The sequence below is a fragment of the Microplitis demolitor genome, chromosome 4, assembly GCF_026212275.2.
Source record: "Microplitis demolitor isolate Queensland-Clemson2020A chromosome 4, iyMicDemo2.1a, whole genome shotgun sequence".
In the NCBI taxonomy this organism is placed as follows: Eukaryota; Metazoa; Arthropoda; class Insecta; order Hymenoptera; family Braconidae; genus Microplitis; species Microplitis demolitor.
Window position 1 is genome coordinate 2,651,503 of NC_068548.1, and position 22,408 is coordinate 2,673,910.

The 22,408-nt window shown below is 30.3% G+C and overlaps 2 protein-coding genes across 3 annotated transcripts in view; one reads left to right on the forward strand and one right to left on the reverse strand.

Moving 5' to 3' along the window:
- LOC103570238 (Nuclear envelope localization domain-containing protein) overlaps positions 1-15,356 on the forward strand; it is a 40,351-nt gene extending 24,995 nt beyond the window's left edge. For both annotated transcript variants that reach the window (XM_008547909.3, XM_008547910.2), the window contains exons 16-20: positions 499-680; positions 5,104-5,267; positions 8,807-9,008; positions 12,499-12,860; positions 14,136-15,356. In XM_008547909.3, the coding sequence (XP_008546131.1) occupies positions 499-680; positions 5,104-5,267; positions 8,807-9,008; positions 12,499-12,860; positions 14,136-14,400 (1,175 nt within the window). In that variant the 3' untranslated portion in view covers positions 14,401-15,356. The remainder of the gene's footprint in view (positions 1-498; positions 681-5,103; positions 5,268-8,806; positions 9,009-12,498; positions 12,861-14,135) is intronic.
- A 4,465-nt stretch (positions 15,357-19,821) lies between these two features.
- On the reverse strand, positions 19,822-21,213 carry LOC103570237 (Bracovirus particle protein HzNVorf64-like (p51)). The gene has a single exon (NM_001414820.1). It carries the CDS (start codon positions 21,159-21,161, stop codon positions 19,989-19,991), a length of 1,173 nt encoding a protein of 390 aa, NP_001401749.1. The 5' UTR covers positions 21,162-21,213; the 3' UTR covers positions 19,822-19,988.
- Positions 21,214-22,408: the final 1,195 nt, after the last annotated feature.

A 22,408-nucleotide genomic window follows, 5' to 3' on the forward strand; every position in this document is an offset into this window, starting at 1 on the left:
ATTACATTTCAAATATTTATGGTTTTATATGACCTCCTTAGTGTCAAAATCATATTGCTGTAATATAAGTAGAAACAATTCTAACTAACTTATAGGTTTATTGCGCAGAAATTAAATTTGTTAGTTTATCTCAAAGTGTATTTTAGATCTCTGACCATTATATCTGTAGGCGGTTAACTTTCCTTTCAGTTTTAAATTTGCATGAAAAACAGGTCTTGATAAACTGAACAACAAAATTACGACTCAATCGAACCGGAATTTGTACCCTGGCCATATATTTCTGAAGTAACATATTTGTACAACATCTTGTTGACTTTCTGCTAAGAAAATTGAAAATTTTCAAAATATTCAAGTTATGGTTTTCAGTCTGATTTAGGGCTAAAATGTTAATCTACGGGGATGAAGCCGCGATGTTTTTCGTTATTTTGCATTAAACATTGATTTTGAAATTTGAATATCTGAGTCACATAATTAATATAAATTTTTGTTTAATTCAAGGTCTTGCAGAAAGATGGAAAAATTTATCCCACAAAGCTGAAGAAGCTCAGCGCACTAGTTCTCTTCAACGGGAGATGGCAGCGATGCATTTGGAACTTCGTTCGATTCATGAACGACTAATTTGTCATGAAATTGTTTTGGAGCCTGCATATATGATTGAAGATAATATCAATCAAATCACAGTAAGTACATCACAATTTGTACATTTAATAAAAGAGTGTCTTATTAAGTTATTACTCAGAAAAAAGTTATATCGTGTTCCTAATTCCAAAAAGACAGTTGACTATCCATCATGAGCCTGATCTAGGGGATGTTGGAAAAATTTTTCTTGGAATTCCAGTCCTTACTACCGTGCGTTTAGTTTTGTCTTCGACTTCCGTTATAAGCCTATTTTATATTATTTGACTCAAAAGTCATATTTACGTCGTTCTTTTGGTTTTCGGAAGCTTCAAGCCAAAAAGGCGTGTAAAATCATAACTTCTTTTGGAATTAGTAACGCAATGTATCAGTTCAACTGATTATCGGAGCAAGAAATGAATGGAACAGAAAATTTTATTATCGACCGTCAATTGCACAGTTCTATCACAGCAACTTGGAGCTGAAACTTGACGCCAACATTTCTGCAGCTCGTAGGCATGCGCAAAAGTTGGCAGCAACTTTTTGCTAAGTTGAATGCTATAAATTGGGCGAGCAAAATTTCACCAACAACTTGACAGAAACTTTTTGTGTAAAGTTGCCTTCACATTGCGGCCGCAGATTCTGGAAAAGTTGAAGCTAATAGTTGGACAGTCGAATGTTATCCTTAATTTGATGGCTTGTTGACTGAAACTGCGGTTATCTGGGTATTTCTATTGATTATTTTCATAATAATGAATTTTTTACCAATAACAGTTTAGATTAAATCATAAAATATTTAAATTTTCCAGCGCTTGTTATTAAGTTCATTTTTTTTTTATTCAGTAGTTTGAGATTAATTTATTTATCTTCATAAAATATGAAGTTAAAAAAACTAGAGCTTTTTCAGTAAAGTTCAACTAGACTGCGTAATGAAAAAGAATGATCTTCCATTCAAGCCGGAAATCAGTTCTATGAGCTGTATTTATATCGAAACTTGACCTTAGCAATTTCCAGGGGTAGTTTTCATGGCGTTTTGTAATTTTTATAAAATTTACGGTCTTACTCATAATTTCAATGGTCATATATTATTTATGATGTTATACATTGTGATATATCATCTCCTTGACAGATAACTCGGTGATATTTTGTTATTTCAACCTTTTTTTGAAGAAAATCTAAATTATATCTTACGGAGAGACGACGCGAAGTGCGATATTTTTATATAAAATCTTACTGTGGGATTTTGAACACAGAAAAATTATCAAAATTTTTTTAAAAGATAACTTAGGAAATTTGAGATTTCAATATTTCTTAATAGATAATCCGAAATTTATTAAAAAAAAGTCTTGAAAATATGAAATGAATGAGAAAAAACTTACAATAAAAAAAGGAAGCACTTGAAATGAAAAGAAAGAGAGAGGAAAAGAGGGAAAAAGAGAGAGACAGAGAAAGCGGCGTAAAAGCGTAGTCATGTTGCACGTACGTTCGTTGGCGGACGACGTGCTCAGCATCGCAAGACTCGCGAGAGAGTAAAACTGTCCAACCCCGTGAATTTTATCCCCTTACAAAACTTATTCTACTCTGTCTCTAGTATCCCTTCCTCTGTGCTTATTCCCTCTTTAACGACCTCCTCTCTATATTCTCGTCTTAACTGTACTTCCTCTCCGGCACTACGCGTTTACAATACTGAGGGTATCCCTCCAAGCCATTTTCATTGCTGAGACCAAACACATGTTGTCTATCTATCATCAAGATATATTAGCGCCTAACATTTGTTAGCCAAACTCCTCTTTTTTCTGCATTATGCACGAATTCAAAAAACTTTCAGTGCAGGAAATGTTACGTCTCGTCAAATTTGTAAATTTCAAATGCTATAATAATTTTTTTTACAAAATATTTGTCAATAAGCTTATGATCAAAAGCTTTATTTAGTTAATGCTCTAAAAAGATGCTAAATTTCATTATTTGTCTAGTAAAAATATAATAGGGGTCTCAAAATGTCGAAATCTGTTGAAAATTCAATTTTAAAAAATTCTATTGAATATCATAATTTTCTATTTATTTAAAATATTTAAAAATTTTTTTGCGGGAGATTTAAAAAAATTAAGTTTTACAGAAATTTAATTAACAAAAAATAAATGTCTTTTCAATTTCCAAAAAAAATTTCAGATTTGTTTGTGAAAATTTAGATGTGACTAAAAAAAAAAGAGAAAATTTAATCCCGAGTATTTTTTTTTTTGAAATCATCTCGGGCACTATTGAATTCCCATGTTTGGTTTCATCTCATAGAGATGCAAGTCCCGAACTCGAAGCGGTCGTTCTGTATACTGAATTCGAATCAATTGATTGGCTGTTGATTGGAAATTGAATTAGATCAGAATGTGCGTGTCTCTCTGGCAAGTTAGCAATAGTAATAGGCACCACAATGAAAGAGTGAGAGAAAGGAAACGGAGAAAGATAATAACAGTAAGTTTAGTACAGGAATAATGAGGGGAGGAATGCCACGATTGTACTTTTGGTACTGCAATGTGATTGGAATATCAATGCCAATTACCTCACTGATAGGACTCTTTGTCTTATAATTGTATTTCAAGTGTTATATTTTAATATTTTCAATGCCTTTATTAAGTTCCACAGCAATTGTCGTCTTTTGTTTTCAAAAATTTGAAATTTTTAGTCTGGCTAAAATTATTCTGATCAGTTTCCAAAAATTATTTACAGAGACTTTAATTTTAAAGTTTTTTTTTTGTCTATGATGGCGATATTTTGGATAGTAATCATTTTTTTGGTTTCTTTACTTGAATTTCTCTCTATGAAGGGTTCAAAAATTAGCGCCAAAAGATGTAATGATAATATTTTTGAAAAATTTTAATAAAACCTATTTTGGAATGGTATTAAGGTCACTTTTGATATCAGGCAGCGATGATTAGTTCGATTTCAAGGAAGATATTTGAAAGCTTCGATGCTAGTTCATTACATTGTCTACTAATAAAGTTTTCCATTCCGTAATGATGGCAATAAAGTTTACCATTCTTAGCTTCAAAGTCATTTATATTTGTATTTCTCGGGGTAGAAATAAGCCTCTACCTCTGGAAACTTTTTATATCGTAACTAGTCCCTTGTAGCTCTTATGTTCGTTGTCATAAACTCATGGGATTATTTATGCTGCCCTCGTCTCTGCACCCTCAAGTAGGACGACAGACGAGACAACGTAACTCAGCCCTCTCATGCACATCCGCTCACACATCCCTTATAAATTTAACAAATAGTAGATATAGGCATGATTATTGTATACCAAATCAAGTCTACAAGGTTTTTAAATTATGCAGAAAGTCGAATTTGTCAATTCGAATATCTCGAGAACCAGCATTGTCTTTCTTTATTACTCCCAAAAGTATTCAAATCGAATCGTATTTACTAATAAGCGGAAAATTATTTGTAGCAAATTGAAAAAAAATAGCACAACTCAATTGCGAAGCACTAGATGTGTTCTGCTAACCCTTACTCGGCCTCAGCTGATTCACTCATGTAATAATCATGTTCACAATCATTCAAATATCCTTAACTAAAACAGAAATCGTACCATTGAGTGTGTATTTTTTGTTGGAGCTTCAGACGAAGGCTTCTGAAATAGCGCTGCCAGCTTTATAGGAGAAGTTTTCTCTGAAGATTCTAGAGTCATCTGAGAATCCTACAGTCACCCGATAGTTACTCGAGAGAAAACTCAGGGAAATTCTTTTCTTTTCTTTTATGTACCAGTACTATTATTGAAGACTCCTTTCGATAAAAGCTCGAAGAGCTGGAAAATGTATCACAACAATGTTTTCGAGCTCCAGGAGTTGGAAACAGCGGGAATTTTTAGGGCTGGCCCGCAGGGTCAACCTGACGTCCATGAGTAAATACTTGGGCAATTCGATATCCGCCTTACTGAGCCGAACCTTGTGTGTGAAAAATTCTTTCGGTTATCACTTGGATTTGAACGCACGCCTGGCCAGAGATCAAGTTCGAGCCCTAAATCTTACGCCCTCGACCGCTCACCCACGAACGACTATTATTTCTTTTAATACTTTTTTGCATACAGGTTCGCCATCCGATTTTTTTCTTAGTTTTTTCTCTCTTAAAATGAATCAGTGAATATTTACTGAGAATCAGTCCCAAGTACATCACTAATTTAATTATTGATCTACTTGGGTCTATTTGCGCAGCGAACATTCACTGATTGGAGTACTTTTCACTGATTCATTTAAAGAGATTGGGTTTCCTGAGTATCCTTATTAAAATTTATTCAAATTATCATATGCATCATGATTTAAAGTAAAGCCTGTGGGTTCTCTTCGATTATTCGTGAAACTTGAATCAACATTGGGGTTCATAGATCGTGCACAGTTTTAAACGGCCATCAATTCATTCCCCTCGCTCTACTGTGGGCGCGATTCCTTCAAGTTAACTCATGGAATGAGGCAGTAAGATGTATATTTTATGTTACAGTCGGAGTTGGCTACACTAAGAGAACACAAGAATGCCATGCTAGCACTGAATGTATCAGCCCATAGACTTATCACAGAGTTTGGCGCTACTGCAACTTCCGTGTCAATTTCACTGAAAGATGCTATTGCTGATTTGTACAGAATATGGGACGAAACGTTTCAAAGGTAATTTAAAATTTTCTAAGATAAAAACTTGAGATTTTGAATTCTCTTGATTTTTGTAAACATATACTGCTAAAGCTCTTTATATATATATGCTCGAGTTTGAAAAAAGCGGACATGTCAGAGTTTATGCAATGGGTCAACTGTTTTTCAGATTTGTTATTTGTTGTTTTGTTGGAAGTACAACTTAAATATTAATTACCAATAAATATTTTAGTGGGTTTTGAGATTAATTAAAAATCTAAAAAGATTGCTGCTTTAATATTCAGCTTTTTTATCCTTGAATTAGTAATTTTTTTTAATTTTTACTCACTTTAAAATTTTAATAAATTGCTAAATAACCATAGGAAACGTATCTATACTTTACTCTTTGGGTCAATGTTCAAATCTCTTTAATATCCCTAGAGGGATCTCTCTTAGAATCGGGGGAATCAAATGCTTAGGGAAAAATTAAAATGAGGATTAAAGATTTATCGTGCTGACCGTATCATAATTACTTTTTGAGTTTTCAATATCAACTTTGATTTAAACTAAAAAATATTTTCTACGGTTTTTATGCATAATGTATAGAAAATGTTTTATATTCGATACTAAAAAGAATAAAAATTCTAGTCGCAAAAATAGTGAATCAGTATTTCTCTACCTGTCAAAATTTTTTTCAAGTCAAGCTTATTTCTTGATAATTTTCAATTATACTTTGCACACTTTGATCGCAAAGCGGAGCTGTCATAAAATTTGAAAACTGAGTTTTGGTATGATTCTGAAATTAACATAATACTGGTTAGCTGACGTCTAATAATTTTTTGATTTTTTTTTTACCGATAAATTACAAAAAAAAAAATATTTGAAAAAATTGCACCTGTAGTTTTTTAAATTTCCTGAATGTGTGTATTTTTAGTTCTAGTTTTTTTGTAATTGATTTAGAGAAAAAAAAATCTGAAAATTACTAATTGTCTGTTAATTTCAAAATCACAAATTAACAGACAATTAATAATTTCTGAAGTTTTTTTTAACACATCAATGACAGAAAAAAAACTAAAAATATGCAGATGTAGAAAATTTAAAAAATCAAGTGCAATTTTTTAAAAATATTTTTTTTTTTTATAATTGATCGTTTTGAAAAAAATGAAAAAATTATTAGACGTCACCTAACTTCAGTTTGATGTTTTGGTCAGCTTCAATTATCGCCACTAATTTTTTATAACATAAATAAATAGAAGCACTAATAGAGAGGAAAAATTCCAAGGAATACTTCTGACAGTTATACATTTTTTTAATTAGACTAGTATTAGAAAAAAGTAAATTAAAAAAATTTTACTTGGGTCAGCTGGTCTGTACGTGAGCGAGCAGGATCTCTCTTGATGAACTTAACAAATCACTTTGACATTTTTTTTTTTTATTTACTTCAGATTTTAATCGAATAGAACTCTATCGAATCACTACTGTCACGTTTATTAGTAATTTAATAAAAACTCAAAACTGTCAAGATCAACTACTAACCTTTCCGCCATTTGTTCAGTACTTGATTCCAAAATTCACAAGCGCTTTTTTTTTAACTATTGGGACTTGCTAACGTTATGACACCTGGTGGCGCAAACTAAAAATGGCTCTTTCCCCGCGAAAAATATTTAAAACTGAGACGAAAATTGTGAACGACATCTAGCGGAATTTAAAATAAAATTAAAACTTCGATGTACTTGAGTTAGTTTTTTAAAAATTTACTAATTGACACTTTAGCTACAAATTGGCGGTAATTTGACGTTGAGAAATTACCTGAAACTTGCTACCCGAATTTGCCGTCAATTTGACAGCAAAACTTGAAAATAAAATTAGCGGTTAATTTGTCTTCAATTTAAAGGTAACTTTTTATGAAAAAAAAGTCAGTGATGTTCATTCTTACTTTTCAAAAAGTAAGCAATTTTACACATAAAATTGTCTACAATTTGACGTTAAAAAAATACTTAGCAATTTTTCTAATCAAATTAACAATTGACATAAAATTGACAACTTTTTCCTGGTCAACTTTTAAAGTGAATTTGCATTCTAATTCGGGCAGTAAATGTACGTCAAATTCAATATCAAGTTGCATACAAATTGTCGTAAAAAATGAGAAAGTCTGGTTGACAGAAATTTGACGCAAAAATTAAAGGAAACTTGCAAAGTACACATTTGCTAAAGCAAATTGCTATTATTTTCTTATTTTTATTATTAGTTATCTATTTTTTTTGATAAGTAAATACGACTTACCCATATCGTACTGTCAAAATTATTTCGTTTTAAAATTATACTGATAACATTTTTTTTTTTTTGGTTAAAAATAAAAAGGTCGTTCGGTTATTAATTTAAAAAAATGGACTCAAGTATTAAGTGAGCATTTGAAGACAAAGTAAGCGTAAATCTGGCAATTTTTAAAACTTTTAAATAATCAATTAAAATATTTATAAAATAAAAATAAAAAAAAATGCGCGTTTAGACAATTCAAAAATCAGTGCATGTATTTTTTTAAATTTGAATATTTTAATTATTTAATTTTTTTTTATATGTAATTAAAAAATTGTCATATGTCTGCTACATTTACACTCATGAGTGTTTGAGGTAAAGACTGAGATTTTTACAAAATTATTTATTGATATTTTTATATTTTATTCCAAACAATTCGATTAAAAAAAAAATATTTTAATTTTTGTCTGCATTTCTAATAAATTACTAAAATTTCTACTGATTATAAAATTTTGAATAGTAAGTAGAGAAATTAAGTAAATTATTATTTTTTTTAATGTAAATATTTTATGTCCATAAAAATGAATGATTTAATTTCAATCAATTCACTTTTAGTTGAACGTCAAACTTTTAATATCGTGGAAAATAAACGATACTGAGCTTTAGAGATCGAAAAGATTCATTTGGTGACATTTAAGATTGGACTTTCTACTATAATGTTTTTCTTGCCGTGAGCCAAAGGGGACATAGATTCTACTAATAATTCGAAAAGTCTCCCTGAGAATGTTTGCACTACGGCTTAGGTGCGTTTGCGTTGATTGTTACACGACAGCTCGTTTCTAATTTCCTTTTTCTGCACAATCGGATATTTTTATTTATGGAAATAAAAAAATATATACTATATTTTCATTAGTCACTATTTAAAAATTTTTTCCATGGTAATGTTAACTACTAGACTATAGTTAATGAACTAAAGAATCCTGAACTTGAGCAGCACAGAAACTGCCATCGAAATTAGGGTGTAGTAATATCGACAATAGCTCATTAATTTCCACAAATCGAAGAGGGTGCCCAATTTGCAATAAATTCCGAAAAACAATAAAGAATGCCACGTAATTAGAATTAATCTCAAGTTCGTAAATAACTCGTAGGAGTATGATCATATATAGACAAAATATTGATAAAAGTTTCAAAATATAAACTAAATAATGAGGTTCTGGAAATTTGATAAAACACATGAAAAAATTAATATGACTGTACATAATTCAATGTTTGATTAAATTGTAAAAATTTCTAATCATTATTTTAATGTTTTTACACAGAGGAAATCAAAAGCTTTGCGCACTACAAGCTATTCAGCAATTTGGTACACGTCTTGCAGAGTTACAAAATGCTCTGCGCAGAGATAAAGATACTTTGGCAGTTCTTGATGCAGCTCTACAAGCCGGTGCGATTACAGAAGTCGCATCATCGGTTCGTGATGTCGCGAGACTTCTTTCAGAAAAGCAAAATACCAATTGCCAGGTATGTGTAAAAAATTATTTATTAGTATATTAATAATTTTTACTAATATACGGAGGACATCATTCTTAGACTAACTAACATGTGTAACTTTAAAAATTCATCAGGTGTAAAGCCATCTGGAATTTAAATTTCAAAATTTCGTTAAAAATAAAGAATTTCAATGTTGTTTGAATAGCAAAATAAAATTAATAACAAATAACTCGTAAATTAAAGGTCGTAATATATTTTTTACTACTTTATCAAGAGCTGGCAGTTGATCGATGGTTAGTTGTCGAAACCGCGAGTTGGTTAAATGCCATAGCGTTTCTCGTCATTTCCCAGATCGGTGATTTACATATAAAGTAAACTCCCCCTATTGGTTGTGCTCCGCACCAGCGAGCGCCCCTAGGTTTCTTACGTGACTTCCGATCGTACTGTCGTGTTCATTTCGCACGTCAAGAAGACATAGTACCATTTTCTCCGAACGGTTTAGATATTCAAAAACTCTTGCATTGCTTCGTTCTTAAGTTCTTTTTCTTACGCACCTTTACTACAAACTCCCCCTTTTATACAAAGAAAATAAGCCAATGCTATTACATTTAGTGAAACACATTGCTTGTAATTTTTTTTTTATTTCTGTTGTCGTTGAAGATATAGCGCACTAGGGAATTATTCGAAATATTCTGAACTGCTTTTTTAATATAATACCTCAAACGTTTTACAAGTGCATAATACAGTTGTAATTGAAATTAAGTAAACTAACTCACAAGAAATATTAGAAGTATTCTACTGAAATTATACTAAACGTAAGATTATTACTGAGCTTTCTTGAAGGACAGGAGATGAAGGACTACCCTTACGGATAAATATTAATGACCTACCGGAAAACACTAATGAAAAACTAATGGTCTGGTATTTTCTGACTTTAGTATTTTAGTGTCATTAGTGTGTTTAGTATTCTCAGTAGTGTCATAATCGTAACGCAATTCCTTAGTATCGATAGTCTAATCCGATAAAAAAAATTTCGACCCAATGATATTTACTTAGATTACTATTCGTACTGATTAGTTGATATTTATTAATTTTTTCGATCAATGAAAAATAATTCGTCATTATTAGGGCTCGAACCTGGATCCTTCTGCATACCAGTTGAAGCCTTGTACCTTTCTTCTAAACCACGGTATCAATAGTTATGATTTTTTTAAGGTCCATACATTAATCATATAAATCTCGAAAATCTGAAGAAAAGTTGACCTTGAAAAGCTCAAAAAAAGTTTTAAATGTTTCATTTTCTCTCCGAATTTTCATGTTCTTTAGGCATCGAGGTTGCGAGTAATAAATCAGAGATAGGCCTCTGGGTCAACCTTTTTTCAAATGGTTTTTTTCAATAAGCTGCTCTCTAATGATTTATGAGAATCCTATTTTTTAAGTAAAATATAAATTTTCAATTGTATTCAGAAGGAAAAACAAATTTTTTTGAGGTTAATAAACTTGAAAATAAAAAAAATTGTAATTAAAATTTTTGAGTTTAAAAACGAGGAAAAATATCCGGATATTTGACTGTCATTAATATTTCAAATTATCGATTATTATTTGAGTCCATATTAATAAAATGAAGAAAAAATCTTCCCATTTTCCGAAAATTTCTGAGTTTTTTAGTGGAGCTTTAGATAAAAAGTTGATGGTTTGAAGAATTATTCAATGAATATTAATTAAGCGAAAAAACAAAAGAAAACTGTATTAAATAATAAATAACATATGGGAATGGTTGGCAAAAGTAGAAAAAAAGGCGCTTAGATTGTGGTGATATTAAATTTGTATTTTTACGCTGATTCCACGGGCTATTCTGGTACGTGATGTGAAAGGAAATCGTCCGAGCGATTAACGATCTCAGTCTCCCTTGGGAGAATGAACTAACCTCTCTCTTGTTCCTAATGTAACAGAGAAGGAAAGATATGGAAGCGTCCAGAACCCTACTGTAGTATCTAAACCATACGTGTGTGTATACGTGATCCCCTTTTACTTTCTTGACCCTAGACCCCAACACCTTCCCTAGATATCTCTACAATCACAAAAATATTTTATTTAGTAGCTATCAATATGTACAAAACTGATGGCCCAACAATACCTGTGAAAACTCATATATATATTTTCATAATGCTACGCAATGTTAATTTTTTTTTCCTATTTCGATGCATTCATTTGAAATATGATAATTTTATAGTCTTTTTGACTTTTATACATAATCATATCAAACATTAAAATCAAATTAGTTCCTTCAGGAAAATTGTTCTTTCTCGAACTGACTTTTCATAAAAATTTCATGCAATTAAAGTATGATATCAAGGTAGATGTCCTGCATTCAATTTTAAAAAATCACAATTTTTTACCATTTGTAAAACGAGATATTGATAATCAAAACGCACACATTTAAGTAGTAACTCGAACTAACCTAAAAAAGTCATATTTTCACATATATTTCAAATTATTTTTCTTAAGAATCTTTCCGAAAACTTATAGATTAACTTTAAAATTTTTCGAAAAGCATCGTAAGGTCTAAAAAGTTTGTTTTTGCAGAATTTCTGATTCATGTCAAAAAATATGTTTTATAGTCTTATTTCAATTGCGACTAAAAACTGTCTAATTTTTAATTTGAGTGAGAAAGAAGAAATATAGGGTTTATTTGCCATGACTCTTTAGTTGAAAAATCTCTTTTTACTTGAAAAAAATTTATTTGAATTTATTTCTTAAAATTTTGAAAGTAAGCGAAACTAAAATTTTAGTGAAAAGGAATTTGACGTTAAAGCGCTATTTCGAGGAAAATCAGATATCTTTATTCTGTAAATTTTTTGAAATTTTTTCAGTAGAATATTTATGAAAAATAATATCTGAAAAATAAATGAATTTGTATCATTAAAAAACTTATAAAATTAAAAAATAGTTTGTACGATTTCAAAAAATAATTTTTTTCAGTCTTTTCTTTTTCATTAAAATAAGTTTTTCATGATAGGGCATGACCCAAGAGCATCCGGACTTTACTACCATCTTACATACTAGTCTAGGTTGTAGTCTTGCTACTTGGTATGCGGATCGCGCTTTTCATTACTAGAGGCTCGTTTCCCAGCGTCCCCGTCGAAAACAGCCTAAATCTACTTTGCCGTTCTCTCTTACTCTCTTACATTTCCTTTAGTTTCTGTGAGTTTTGGTTCAAGTAAGTTCGACTTGTCTGTTGCCAAGTTTCTCAAATATATATATTCTTTTTGCACATTTCCTTAAGATGAGTTTCTTAGTGTTATACTCACACTGGCTTATATAACATTTGATAGCATTGATAACATGAAAGCGTGAGATCTAGAAATTAATGAAAGTGGATTTGCCTTGAATAAACATTAATTATTTAAAATTCATTGCTTCAAAATTAATATATGTTCTGAATGCTACTTATTAAGTGTACTCATTACAATTTTCTTTAATCACCGATTAAAAATTTTTGTTTCTATTTCTGTTGCAGAACAAAGTAATTAAGGAAGACGTATTAACACTAGTATCAAGTGAAAATTTCGTTGAGTCAGGCCTAATGAGTTTAGGTCAGGAGGGCGGGTCATTTTCAGATTCCGGAATTTCCGATAGTGGAAGTGAACAAGAGTTGAATGAACGCGAACGTCGTTTAGCGGCTCTCCGTCGATTGACTCGTAGCCTAGAGAGTCAACTTGCCCCAGGAAATGAAGCTCTCACAGAGTTATGGCGCAGGGTCGAGGACGCTGAAGTTGAACTGCGTAGCTTACAAAAACAATGCCGTGAACTTATTGTCAGAACTGCAGTCAGTGTTAAAGCCAAAGTGTCAACACGTTCCCAGGCTAAACATACATCTAGGTATGTATATAACAACCAGTTTGTCAAACCATAAAAAATTATATAAACTTATAAAATTTCATCCCCAACTTCTTATAAAATGATTGCGAATAAAGTGATGTTTTCTTATAAGCCATTTACATAATGTTCCCATAATGTAAGGTGTTAAGAAATGAGAGCGCCCATTTAGTTCAAGTAACGCTACTAGAGAAGCCGTTGGTGGGTAACGCCGCTTTTATGATGACTATTCTTCTCATTTGAATGTAAATTATCTTAAACTCGAACTTAAGTGGTCTTCTTTAAATATATAGCCCAGTTACCGGAAATTTTTATAGAAATATATGCGTCAATCAAGTAATTGTATGTTAGGTTTGATATTTCCCTCAATAAGTGCCAATTTACTGAGTGCTAAGAAATTGAACAAAGTTTGGAAAATCAGCAGAGACAAACTTCAAATTTGGGCAGAACAGACCCCAGGAATACGAGTTTTTGAGGTTAAAAAAAAAATCAATAGATGGCTTTGGCATCGATCTGTGTGCGCTAGATCACACTCACTGTGCAAAGTATCTCATAGACAAACGACAACTTATTGCAGAGAATAGTGGCACTAAGGACTTATCCAGCATGAGTGAAAAAAATATACTGCCATACATGGAGTTACTAAGATACCTCGAGTGGTCGTCTGTTAGTAAAGAAATGAATTATAGCTTTTCATAACCTCGTTTAGCAGCCTCAAGCTATTTCTCTAACCCCCGTCTATATTCATCCCTTCGTTTTATGAATTCTCACTCGTCGTAATAAGTTTAAGGAATTTCTCGTGTCTTTATTTTCTAGTTGAAATATTTTTAATCACTAAACTTAATTATATATACATATTCATTAGCACTATTGATATTTTTTTTTACACTACTTATTACGATTTATGTATATGACATCGACCATAATCTATCTACTATAGTAGCCATGTATAGGTCAACCATATTCCAGGAATTTTTTTATAGTTATTATACTATAATATCTCAACAAATTTTGCGTTGTCTTATTTAACTTTTTCCCGAATTCGTCATTCTTTTTTAAAACCCTATGTTGAAAATTCTTATTCCTTTTCATTTTATAGCCACGTTTAATCACTAGCTGATGGTATGGGAAATAGGTTTAGTTCTTGAAAGTACACAGACTACCCGTATTCAGTCGTAAAAAAAAGTTGTAAAAACTCTCTTTTTCCCGCTCATCATCTTTATTCTAGACTTGGCGACTTTACGCACTTATCTCAACTTTTTGTTTTTATTTTTTCAGCAAACGAAAGAAGCGGTTCGTCGATTCAGAAACATCACGTAAGTCGAATAAAATGACCGGAACTGATGATCCTGATGAAGAATCCAATACATCGGAAAGTTGGGTTTGGAGAATTTTAAAGGCTGCTTTACCTTTACAGTTAGCTCTTGTTGCTCTCTTCTGCGCAGCATGTCTTTTAGAACCTCATTGTTGTGAGGCATCTAATAATGTTAACTTTTTATTTACTCCGCAATTGCGATACGTTCGTGGACCACCGCCGATATAAAATGTTTATATAAATTTTTTTAAATTTTTATTTATTTTTATAGCTCATAAAAAATTTATTTTTGAAATCGCTAAAGCGAATTCTAAAGGATATTTTTATGTTGGGGTGATTTTGCTTTTAAAATACCAATTGTGTTTGGTAGTATGAACACTATATGTAATATTTATATATGGTCAGTTTCTATAAGTTCAGGCGAATTTAAATTACGGTAATCGGAAAAATTGCGGTAAGATACATTTTACTGAAAATTGCGGTATTTTACGATAAATTACCGCATAATGCTGAATTCTATGGTAAATGTACGGTGATTTCCCGTAAATTTACGGAAAACCGGCAGTATTTTAAGGTGAAATTGTGGTATTTTTCGGTACAAGTGTAGGATTGTACCACAAAGTTACGGTATTTTACTGTAAAGTGAAGTATTTCAGGGTGTTACAGTAAAAATGCCACAAATTACGACTTATTAACCTAAATTGCCGTAAGTTACTGCACCCTACGGTAAATTACCGTAGAGTAAGACAAATTTGCAGTACTGTAAAGTAATTTACCGCAAGTCGGATCCGTTAGGGGTAAGTGCCTCGAAAAAAAAAGAGAATGAATATAGTTAGTTCATTATTTTCTATACTGACTGACTACATAGTAGTATTACATATATGGTATAAACCATACCCTTGACATTACCTGCCTAATAAATTTTTACTTGTGTTTTGTAAAAAAAGAGTAAATGAATAAAAAAAAAAAAAAAAAAAAAAAACTATTATCTTCGTAAATATGTTTCATAATATTTTCTAAGGTAGTTGTTCCGTAAAATTTTTTTAAAAAAGTATAACCTATGACCATCTGAGCAGGTAAGAAACGGATGTAAATTTTCAACTTTCGTCGTGTTTTTGAAAATATTATTATCATATATAAATTAATGCATGTTAATAGCAAAGATGTTAAATTTGTAATTTTTTTTGTACTTAATTTTTTTTGACAAAATGAAAAAAATATAAAATTTTAAGCAAAATTGTACACTTGGGTTAAAATTTTATTACACAAATATTTCGGATCGTCACGCTTCGTGCATATGATTCATGAGACAATAATTAATACCTTTATCGTTTTTGACAAACTAATCAGTTTTATTTTACAATAGACCATAAAATAGGTAGGTATTAAATTAGAAAATAATATAATAAATTTGGTTGAGCTTGTTATTAAAAAGTGTACGGAACAACTGCCTTAGCACAAGACTGAATAAAAAATCATTGTCTTTTCTATATTTGAGTCAATTTTTCCAATTTTGAATACTTAATGGGTGGTTATAAGAAATAATTAATATTAGAGTGATTAATTTTGGACAAAAACATAAATTAATAGATTTTAAAATTTTATACACTTTTCTATATTGCGATATTAGATTGTATTTCAATTATCAAGAATAAGTCGCTTACATCTGAAGTTAAGAGGAAGGAAGTTATCAAGTTCTAAATTTTAAAATATATTTTTGTTCGTGATAATTTAACCCGAGCACTATGGTTTTTTTTTTTTTTATACATATTTGTAAATAAATTTATATATTTTTATGTTTGTTATATAGAAATAGAGAGTTTTCGTGTTGTGTTGCATGCTACAAAAAAGCTTGGCATAATTTGTTAGCTGTCAAATATTTTATGTCGCATTTTGTTATGTTTGCATTTACATTGAAAAATTGACAATCAATAATCAATCAGGATTTTTGATAAATTAGGTTAGAATCGAGAAAATTAGGTTAGAATAATACTATTAAAAAATATTGGATCCATTTAGAAACACGGAAAAAAAATTATGCTTCTCCCAATCACAATATTGTAGTAACATATTATAATAGCGGGTACTCCAATATATATAGTATAGAGTACGACGTAAATAGTGATGACTACATATTGTAGTAAACATTGATGATTGTAGTTGAGTCTGCAAAAGAATGATTTTTTTCTCCCACTTATTGGGTATGATGCCCATGGATTTGCACTAACGCGCATGCGCAGCAATGATTTCGTAGAAAAGTGGGGGTAGAGCAAATCGCTCTTTTACAAACTCAACTATTGGCGTTACTACATCTGAGATTGAGGTTATTCCAAGTTGAAGGCCTTTCCTTACTTCAATTTGTAGTAACCTCAACTACAGTTATTGTAGCAACTACAATTTTTTTTCCGTGTAATATACAAATTTATATAGTCGTCCTGAAGAAAGCTTGGGATTTTTTTCCTACCACGCGTTCTTCCCCCACCCTTTAAGTGATTGGCACATGCGCACATTCATCAGCGCATGCGTTTATTCTAATATGGTGGTGAAAATTTGAGCTTCTAATATTAAGTACTTTTATAGTAATGATTTCAAAAATTTTTTTTTAGCTTTTTTGTCAATTTCATTTGGAGTAATATTATAAAAATACAAATAGTACAGGTTTTTTGTACGGGGAATTATTTTTTGGTTAAATACAAATGAACATAACGTAAGTTCTGTACAATTAAAAAACTTATTTTCGAAATTATTTTAGATATTTATAAAGTTTTAATATATACATATCCTCCATCATGATTAGTAGATAAAATCATCATCATCATTAACAATAAATAGTAAGCAATTTATGATAGAATCAATTTTACAGGTTATGAATGATGAAATACAATATTACTACTTAATAATTAAAGAACTACGAAAATGTACTTAATAAAGCTTATTTTAAGTATAATTATTAAAAAATTGTTCATTTTTTGTTCAATACAGTGCTAAATATAACGAAAAAAAAAAGTTTGGCTTCTAGCCCTACGCAATGGCAGATTTATGAGCTAACAAACAGTCGAATTCTATTAACTCGGGCAGTAAGTCTATGCAGGAGTGGAAATTTCTTGGAAATTCTGACTTATCAAATACCCCTCCTACTTTGAAAATAAAATGCAGCGCATGCGCTCTTATGGCATGAGTGGGAGATAGAGCAGCTTGTAGTGGGGGTCAAGATTGAGGGGAAGTTTCGAGTTATTGGAACTCGACTGTATTTAATTCGCTATTTTAAGAAAAGGTAATTTTTCCATAAGAAGTATATTGTGTGGCTAATATTATTATTATTATTATTATTGTTATTGTTATTTTTATTTCTCATATAACCGTTATATTTTATACTGATAGATATATAAAATAATTTAAATCTACAATCGAATAAGCACAATAAATAAGGTAACATAATCAAATAAACTTGTGCCTCAGTAGTTTAGGTCAAAATTAAACTAGAATACCTTTTATTTTGATAAAAAAAATTTATGAACATTAACACCGAATTAGTGAACTCATAAGTATTTCAACGGAACATAAAATAATAAATGATATATATTTATAGATAAAAATGAATAATGAAAACATATTCTATTTTTGAAAAAAATCGAGTTCATGATAAAATATTTTTTGTGTTCAATATTTTAGTGCAAAGTAATGAATGGGCAAATTTATGTGCACGGATAAAAATTTAGGCCTGATGAGGTTAAGTACTATGTATTTAATCTCTCATATATATTAGCGAGAAGAATTAAGTTAATGGAGTTTTTATACCTACGTAAAGTGGTAATTACACTGTAAAAAATCGGGAGTAAGCAAAAGTGATGACGAATTTCATTTCAATTCGATTAAAAGTTTAAATACGAAAATAAACTTCTCTTCGATGTGAATTTCACGCTTCACGCTCACTCCGAAAATTTTTTACAGTGTAGTTAGGATTGTTTATGCCTTAACGTTATTATGCTATAATACATTTCTATAATTATATTATTACAAGTACTATATATATATAAATTTATATATACTTGTATGTATACTTCGGATACTAAGATTTCAAAAAAATTTTTCCAAATATTTTTTTTGAGTTTCAATTGGAGTTTTTCATGGGGGTGTGCCTCTATTTTTTTAATTCAAAGCAATCAATAGTTCTCATGATAATGTATATAAAGTACCTGATTTTAATTATAGTTTTAGATTGTTTGAATATTTTATTGCATTTTATTCATTCTAATCAATAAAATATAAAAATTCTACAACAATAGGTATAATTATCAATGTTCTGATTATTTGGAACATATATATTTTGCGCATGCGTTTTTGAGTATATTCATCCATATGTAAGATAGAGTATTATATTTTGAATAGAATGCAGAACTTATATTTAAAATAAAATTTTGAAAAACTCGAATATTTGCGAGATTTTTAATTAAATTTTTTGAAATCCCAGTTATAATTAAGACTAAAAATTATTTGAATTCTTTTGATTCCTAGTCCACATAGATGTAAAGAGACCTCCATAGATAGAAAAACATCTGAGTATGCAAAATTAATTTTAGGAGGTTTTCTACATTTACTTTTGCATAGATTCAAATAATTTCTTTTAAGAAAAACTAAAAAAAATTAAGTCACTATAAGAAAATTATTTCTGTGAAATGATCGATATATTTTGATGATTTAGTCATTTAAAATGTTAGTTTATCATATTAATAAATATGTATTAAATTATAACCTTTCAATTTGTATTTTATAAGTATTATTGTATTTTTGCAATTTTAAAAATAAAATAATAAATCATCGTAAAAAGTGTTTTTTATTATAACCTGATAAAAAATGGTTAGATCTGATTATATATAATTAACTGTGTGATTTTATTACTGCTTTTATTTCGGCCCTCACCTTAACCTCAAATAACTACAGTAGAATCTCCCTAATGTGACCCTCCGTAATGTTACACTCTCTCTAAATTTAACAAGATTCTCTTCCTAATGTTAACAATCTTATCTCCCACTTTTTTTTGCGCAACTAATCAAAAAAAGCCTTAGTGGCGGGCAATTCAAATCTTCCCATTTGCACCTATACGATTAAGCCCTAACCTAAAATAATTTTTTTTTTTTCGTACATCACGCATTTTGACCGCGCAGACATGCGCACATAAGACACGAGTATTGGTATAGTGGGGACAACAGGAGTGTTAACTTGACGGAGATTTTACTGTAATCTAGGTAAGGTTATGCAGGGCCGATCGAGGAGGAAACTACACGCAAGCTTTGCTTCTCATTTGATCCTTAATGCAGTAGTTATCTGACAAAATACCAAAGTGAGGGAAAAATAGTGAAATTTTGAGTCTCATACAGCCCTCGTTACCCTCGTCTAAATGTTATTGTACGTCGACGTACAATCATATCCATGATTTTAAAAAATGATTTAATCAATGATGAATGTATTTCTATACAGTATTAAAAATAAATTACTTTGAATCATTTCTAATCGTGTTTTTAAATCGGAGATATGCAATGAAGCTGAAGCTAGCGGCCATAATAAGTAGCGGCCACGCAAAAAATTGCTGGACACTAGCTTCAACTTCATGGATATGCAACGTAGACATTTCTCGTAGTTAATGATAACAAAAAAAAAAATTTTTTTTATTTACTATAATTACATGATCTTATAAAATGACACTTTTTTAACATAATACAAACCAATGTGGGAAAAAAGCTCAATATTCAAATAATTAATCACATCAAATAAACTACAGAAACCTGAACTATATGATACTTCTAAAAGTAATTATTTCAAGAACTCATGAAATTACAAATTTTCGAAAACAATGTTGAGTTAACAATCTGTTTAAAGCAAACTTCGTTGTATCGTTCATATTGTTTTGTCTGAACGTATGGTTCACATATTTGTTCGACTAATTCAATGACTTCTTTTGGTTGTATATCAATTTTATTTTTGTCTTTCAGGCGGAAGTTGTCGAGGCATGCTTTGATATTGAACATTATTCGTTGTTGCCTAGTCATATTCATCGATAAGACAAATGGCCATAAATTGAAATCTCGGTAATTGGTTTCTATGAAACTTTTAAAGTCAGGATTATTTTGTACAAACTGATCGACTTTGTTAATATCGGTTACATTTGCTAAAGATGGAAATTTACGATTTATTTTCTGCATTATTCCTGTTGCATAACTATTGCCATGTTTCAAATATACATTTGTCGTCAGTCGATCAGACAGCAGATCAATTAATATCGCAGTGATTTCATGGATTAAGATTGATTCGTCATCGGTAAATGGAATATTGAAGCAAGAAAACAGGAGAAGGAAAATACGCATTACATATGAAAGCATTTGCATCGGATACGTCAAGCTGACCCGTTCGATCATATTTTCCTTATAAAACAGAAGGTTATAAAGATATTCGCTTGAAATTTTCAGCAAAGTAGATAGAGGCAAATCACCAATTTGTAGTTTAGCGATGTTGCTGTACTGGTAAATGATAGCTAATTGCTCAGAAGTTATTTCTTTTATCAAATCATTCAGAAGATTCAAGAAAACGTTGAACATTTCTTTCAAATTACTGTCGGCAGTGGCATCATCTGCTTGCAGTTTTAATTCTTCACTTATTGTCTGTAACGCATCGGTTATTGATGACATAGTAGGCACTGTTCTATACTCCAATGAGTGTTGGTGTATTGTCGCGATCCAAGTTAAGATTTTTTCAGCAGAGGTTCTTTTTATAATTGAAAATTCTTTTATAGCCATATCATCATATTCAAAAGTACTGTAGTGTTGACGCAATGATAGCAAGTTTTCAAATACGATGTACCTAACATTGTTGAATGTAAATTCATCATCTTCTGGAATAGTTATGTTTTCTATAACATTATTGTCCAGGTCTTTTACAATAATACCTTTAGGTTTGTCTTCTCCTAATACCAGTTCAAAATTCTTTATATCCATTTTTGCGTGTTTTTCGTTGTCGAAGCCTTGTATTCTAAATGAAAGAAATTTCCATTTATATCAATTACTGAATTCAAATTGTTCGTACTGTGGAATGTCATAAGGATTCGAAAAGCAGTTGATGAGTTGACTATTGTCGGTAAGAGTCTGAGTCATATAATTGCAATTAATGATAAATAAATGTATATATATTTTGTGACATTTGAATTTTTGTGATGATTCGATGATGACGTGTGCTCTTGATTTGGTTATCAACTTGACAATTAGATGTACGTGTCTTTATATTATTTTTTAGAGTATCTGTTGCTTAGTCCCGGACAAATTGGATATATTTAATCACTATCCGAAGGAAACGAATCATATACGGCTTATGTGAGTCGCATATGGCCCATATAATTCTTATATAACACATAAGGCCATATATGGCTCATTTGGGACCATATATGGTCATATGTAGTTTCCAAGTGATTTTATATATGATTATATATGGCCATATACACTCATATACATCCTTTATATATGGCCATACATACCTAAATGTAGTTAAATATGACCATATATATCCATATATGATTATATATAAAAGTAAACCATTGACTTTTTACTTGTCTCGGAAATCATATATGGTCATATATAGATATATATGGTCATATCTGACCATACATTGTTATTTCAATATATGGTCATATATGACTTGATGAAAACATATATAACCATATATAGGCATATATGATTATATATGGAATAACTTAATGAATATATTTGTTCATATATGACCATGTAGGTCATATATGTCCATACAGTCATATATGGTCATATATGACTTGATAAAAACATATATAACCATATATGGGCATATATAATTATATATGGAATAACTTAATAAACACATTTGTTCATATATAACCGTATAGGTCATATAAGCCCATATAGTCATATATAGCTACATATGGTCATATCTGGCCATACATGGCTAATTTCCATATATGGTCATATATGACTTGATAAAAACATATATAACCATATATGGGCATGTATGACTATATATGGAATAACTTAATAAACATATTTATTCATATATGACCATGTAGATCATATATGTCCATACAGTCATATATGGTCATATATGACTTGATAAAAACATATATAATCATAATATGGGCATGTATGATTATATATGGAATAACTTAATAAACATATTTGTTCATATATGACCATATAGGTCATATAAGTCCATAACAGTCATA

Bases quoted from the DNA above. Each gene is read 5' to 3' on its own strand.
- LOC103570237 (NM_001414820.1), bottom strand. From the start codon at position 21,161: ATGGATATAAAGAATTTTGAACTGGTATTAGGAGAAGACAAACCTAAA.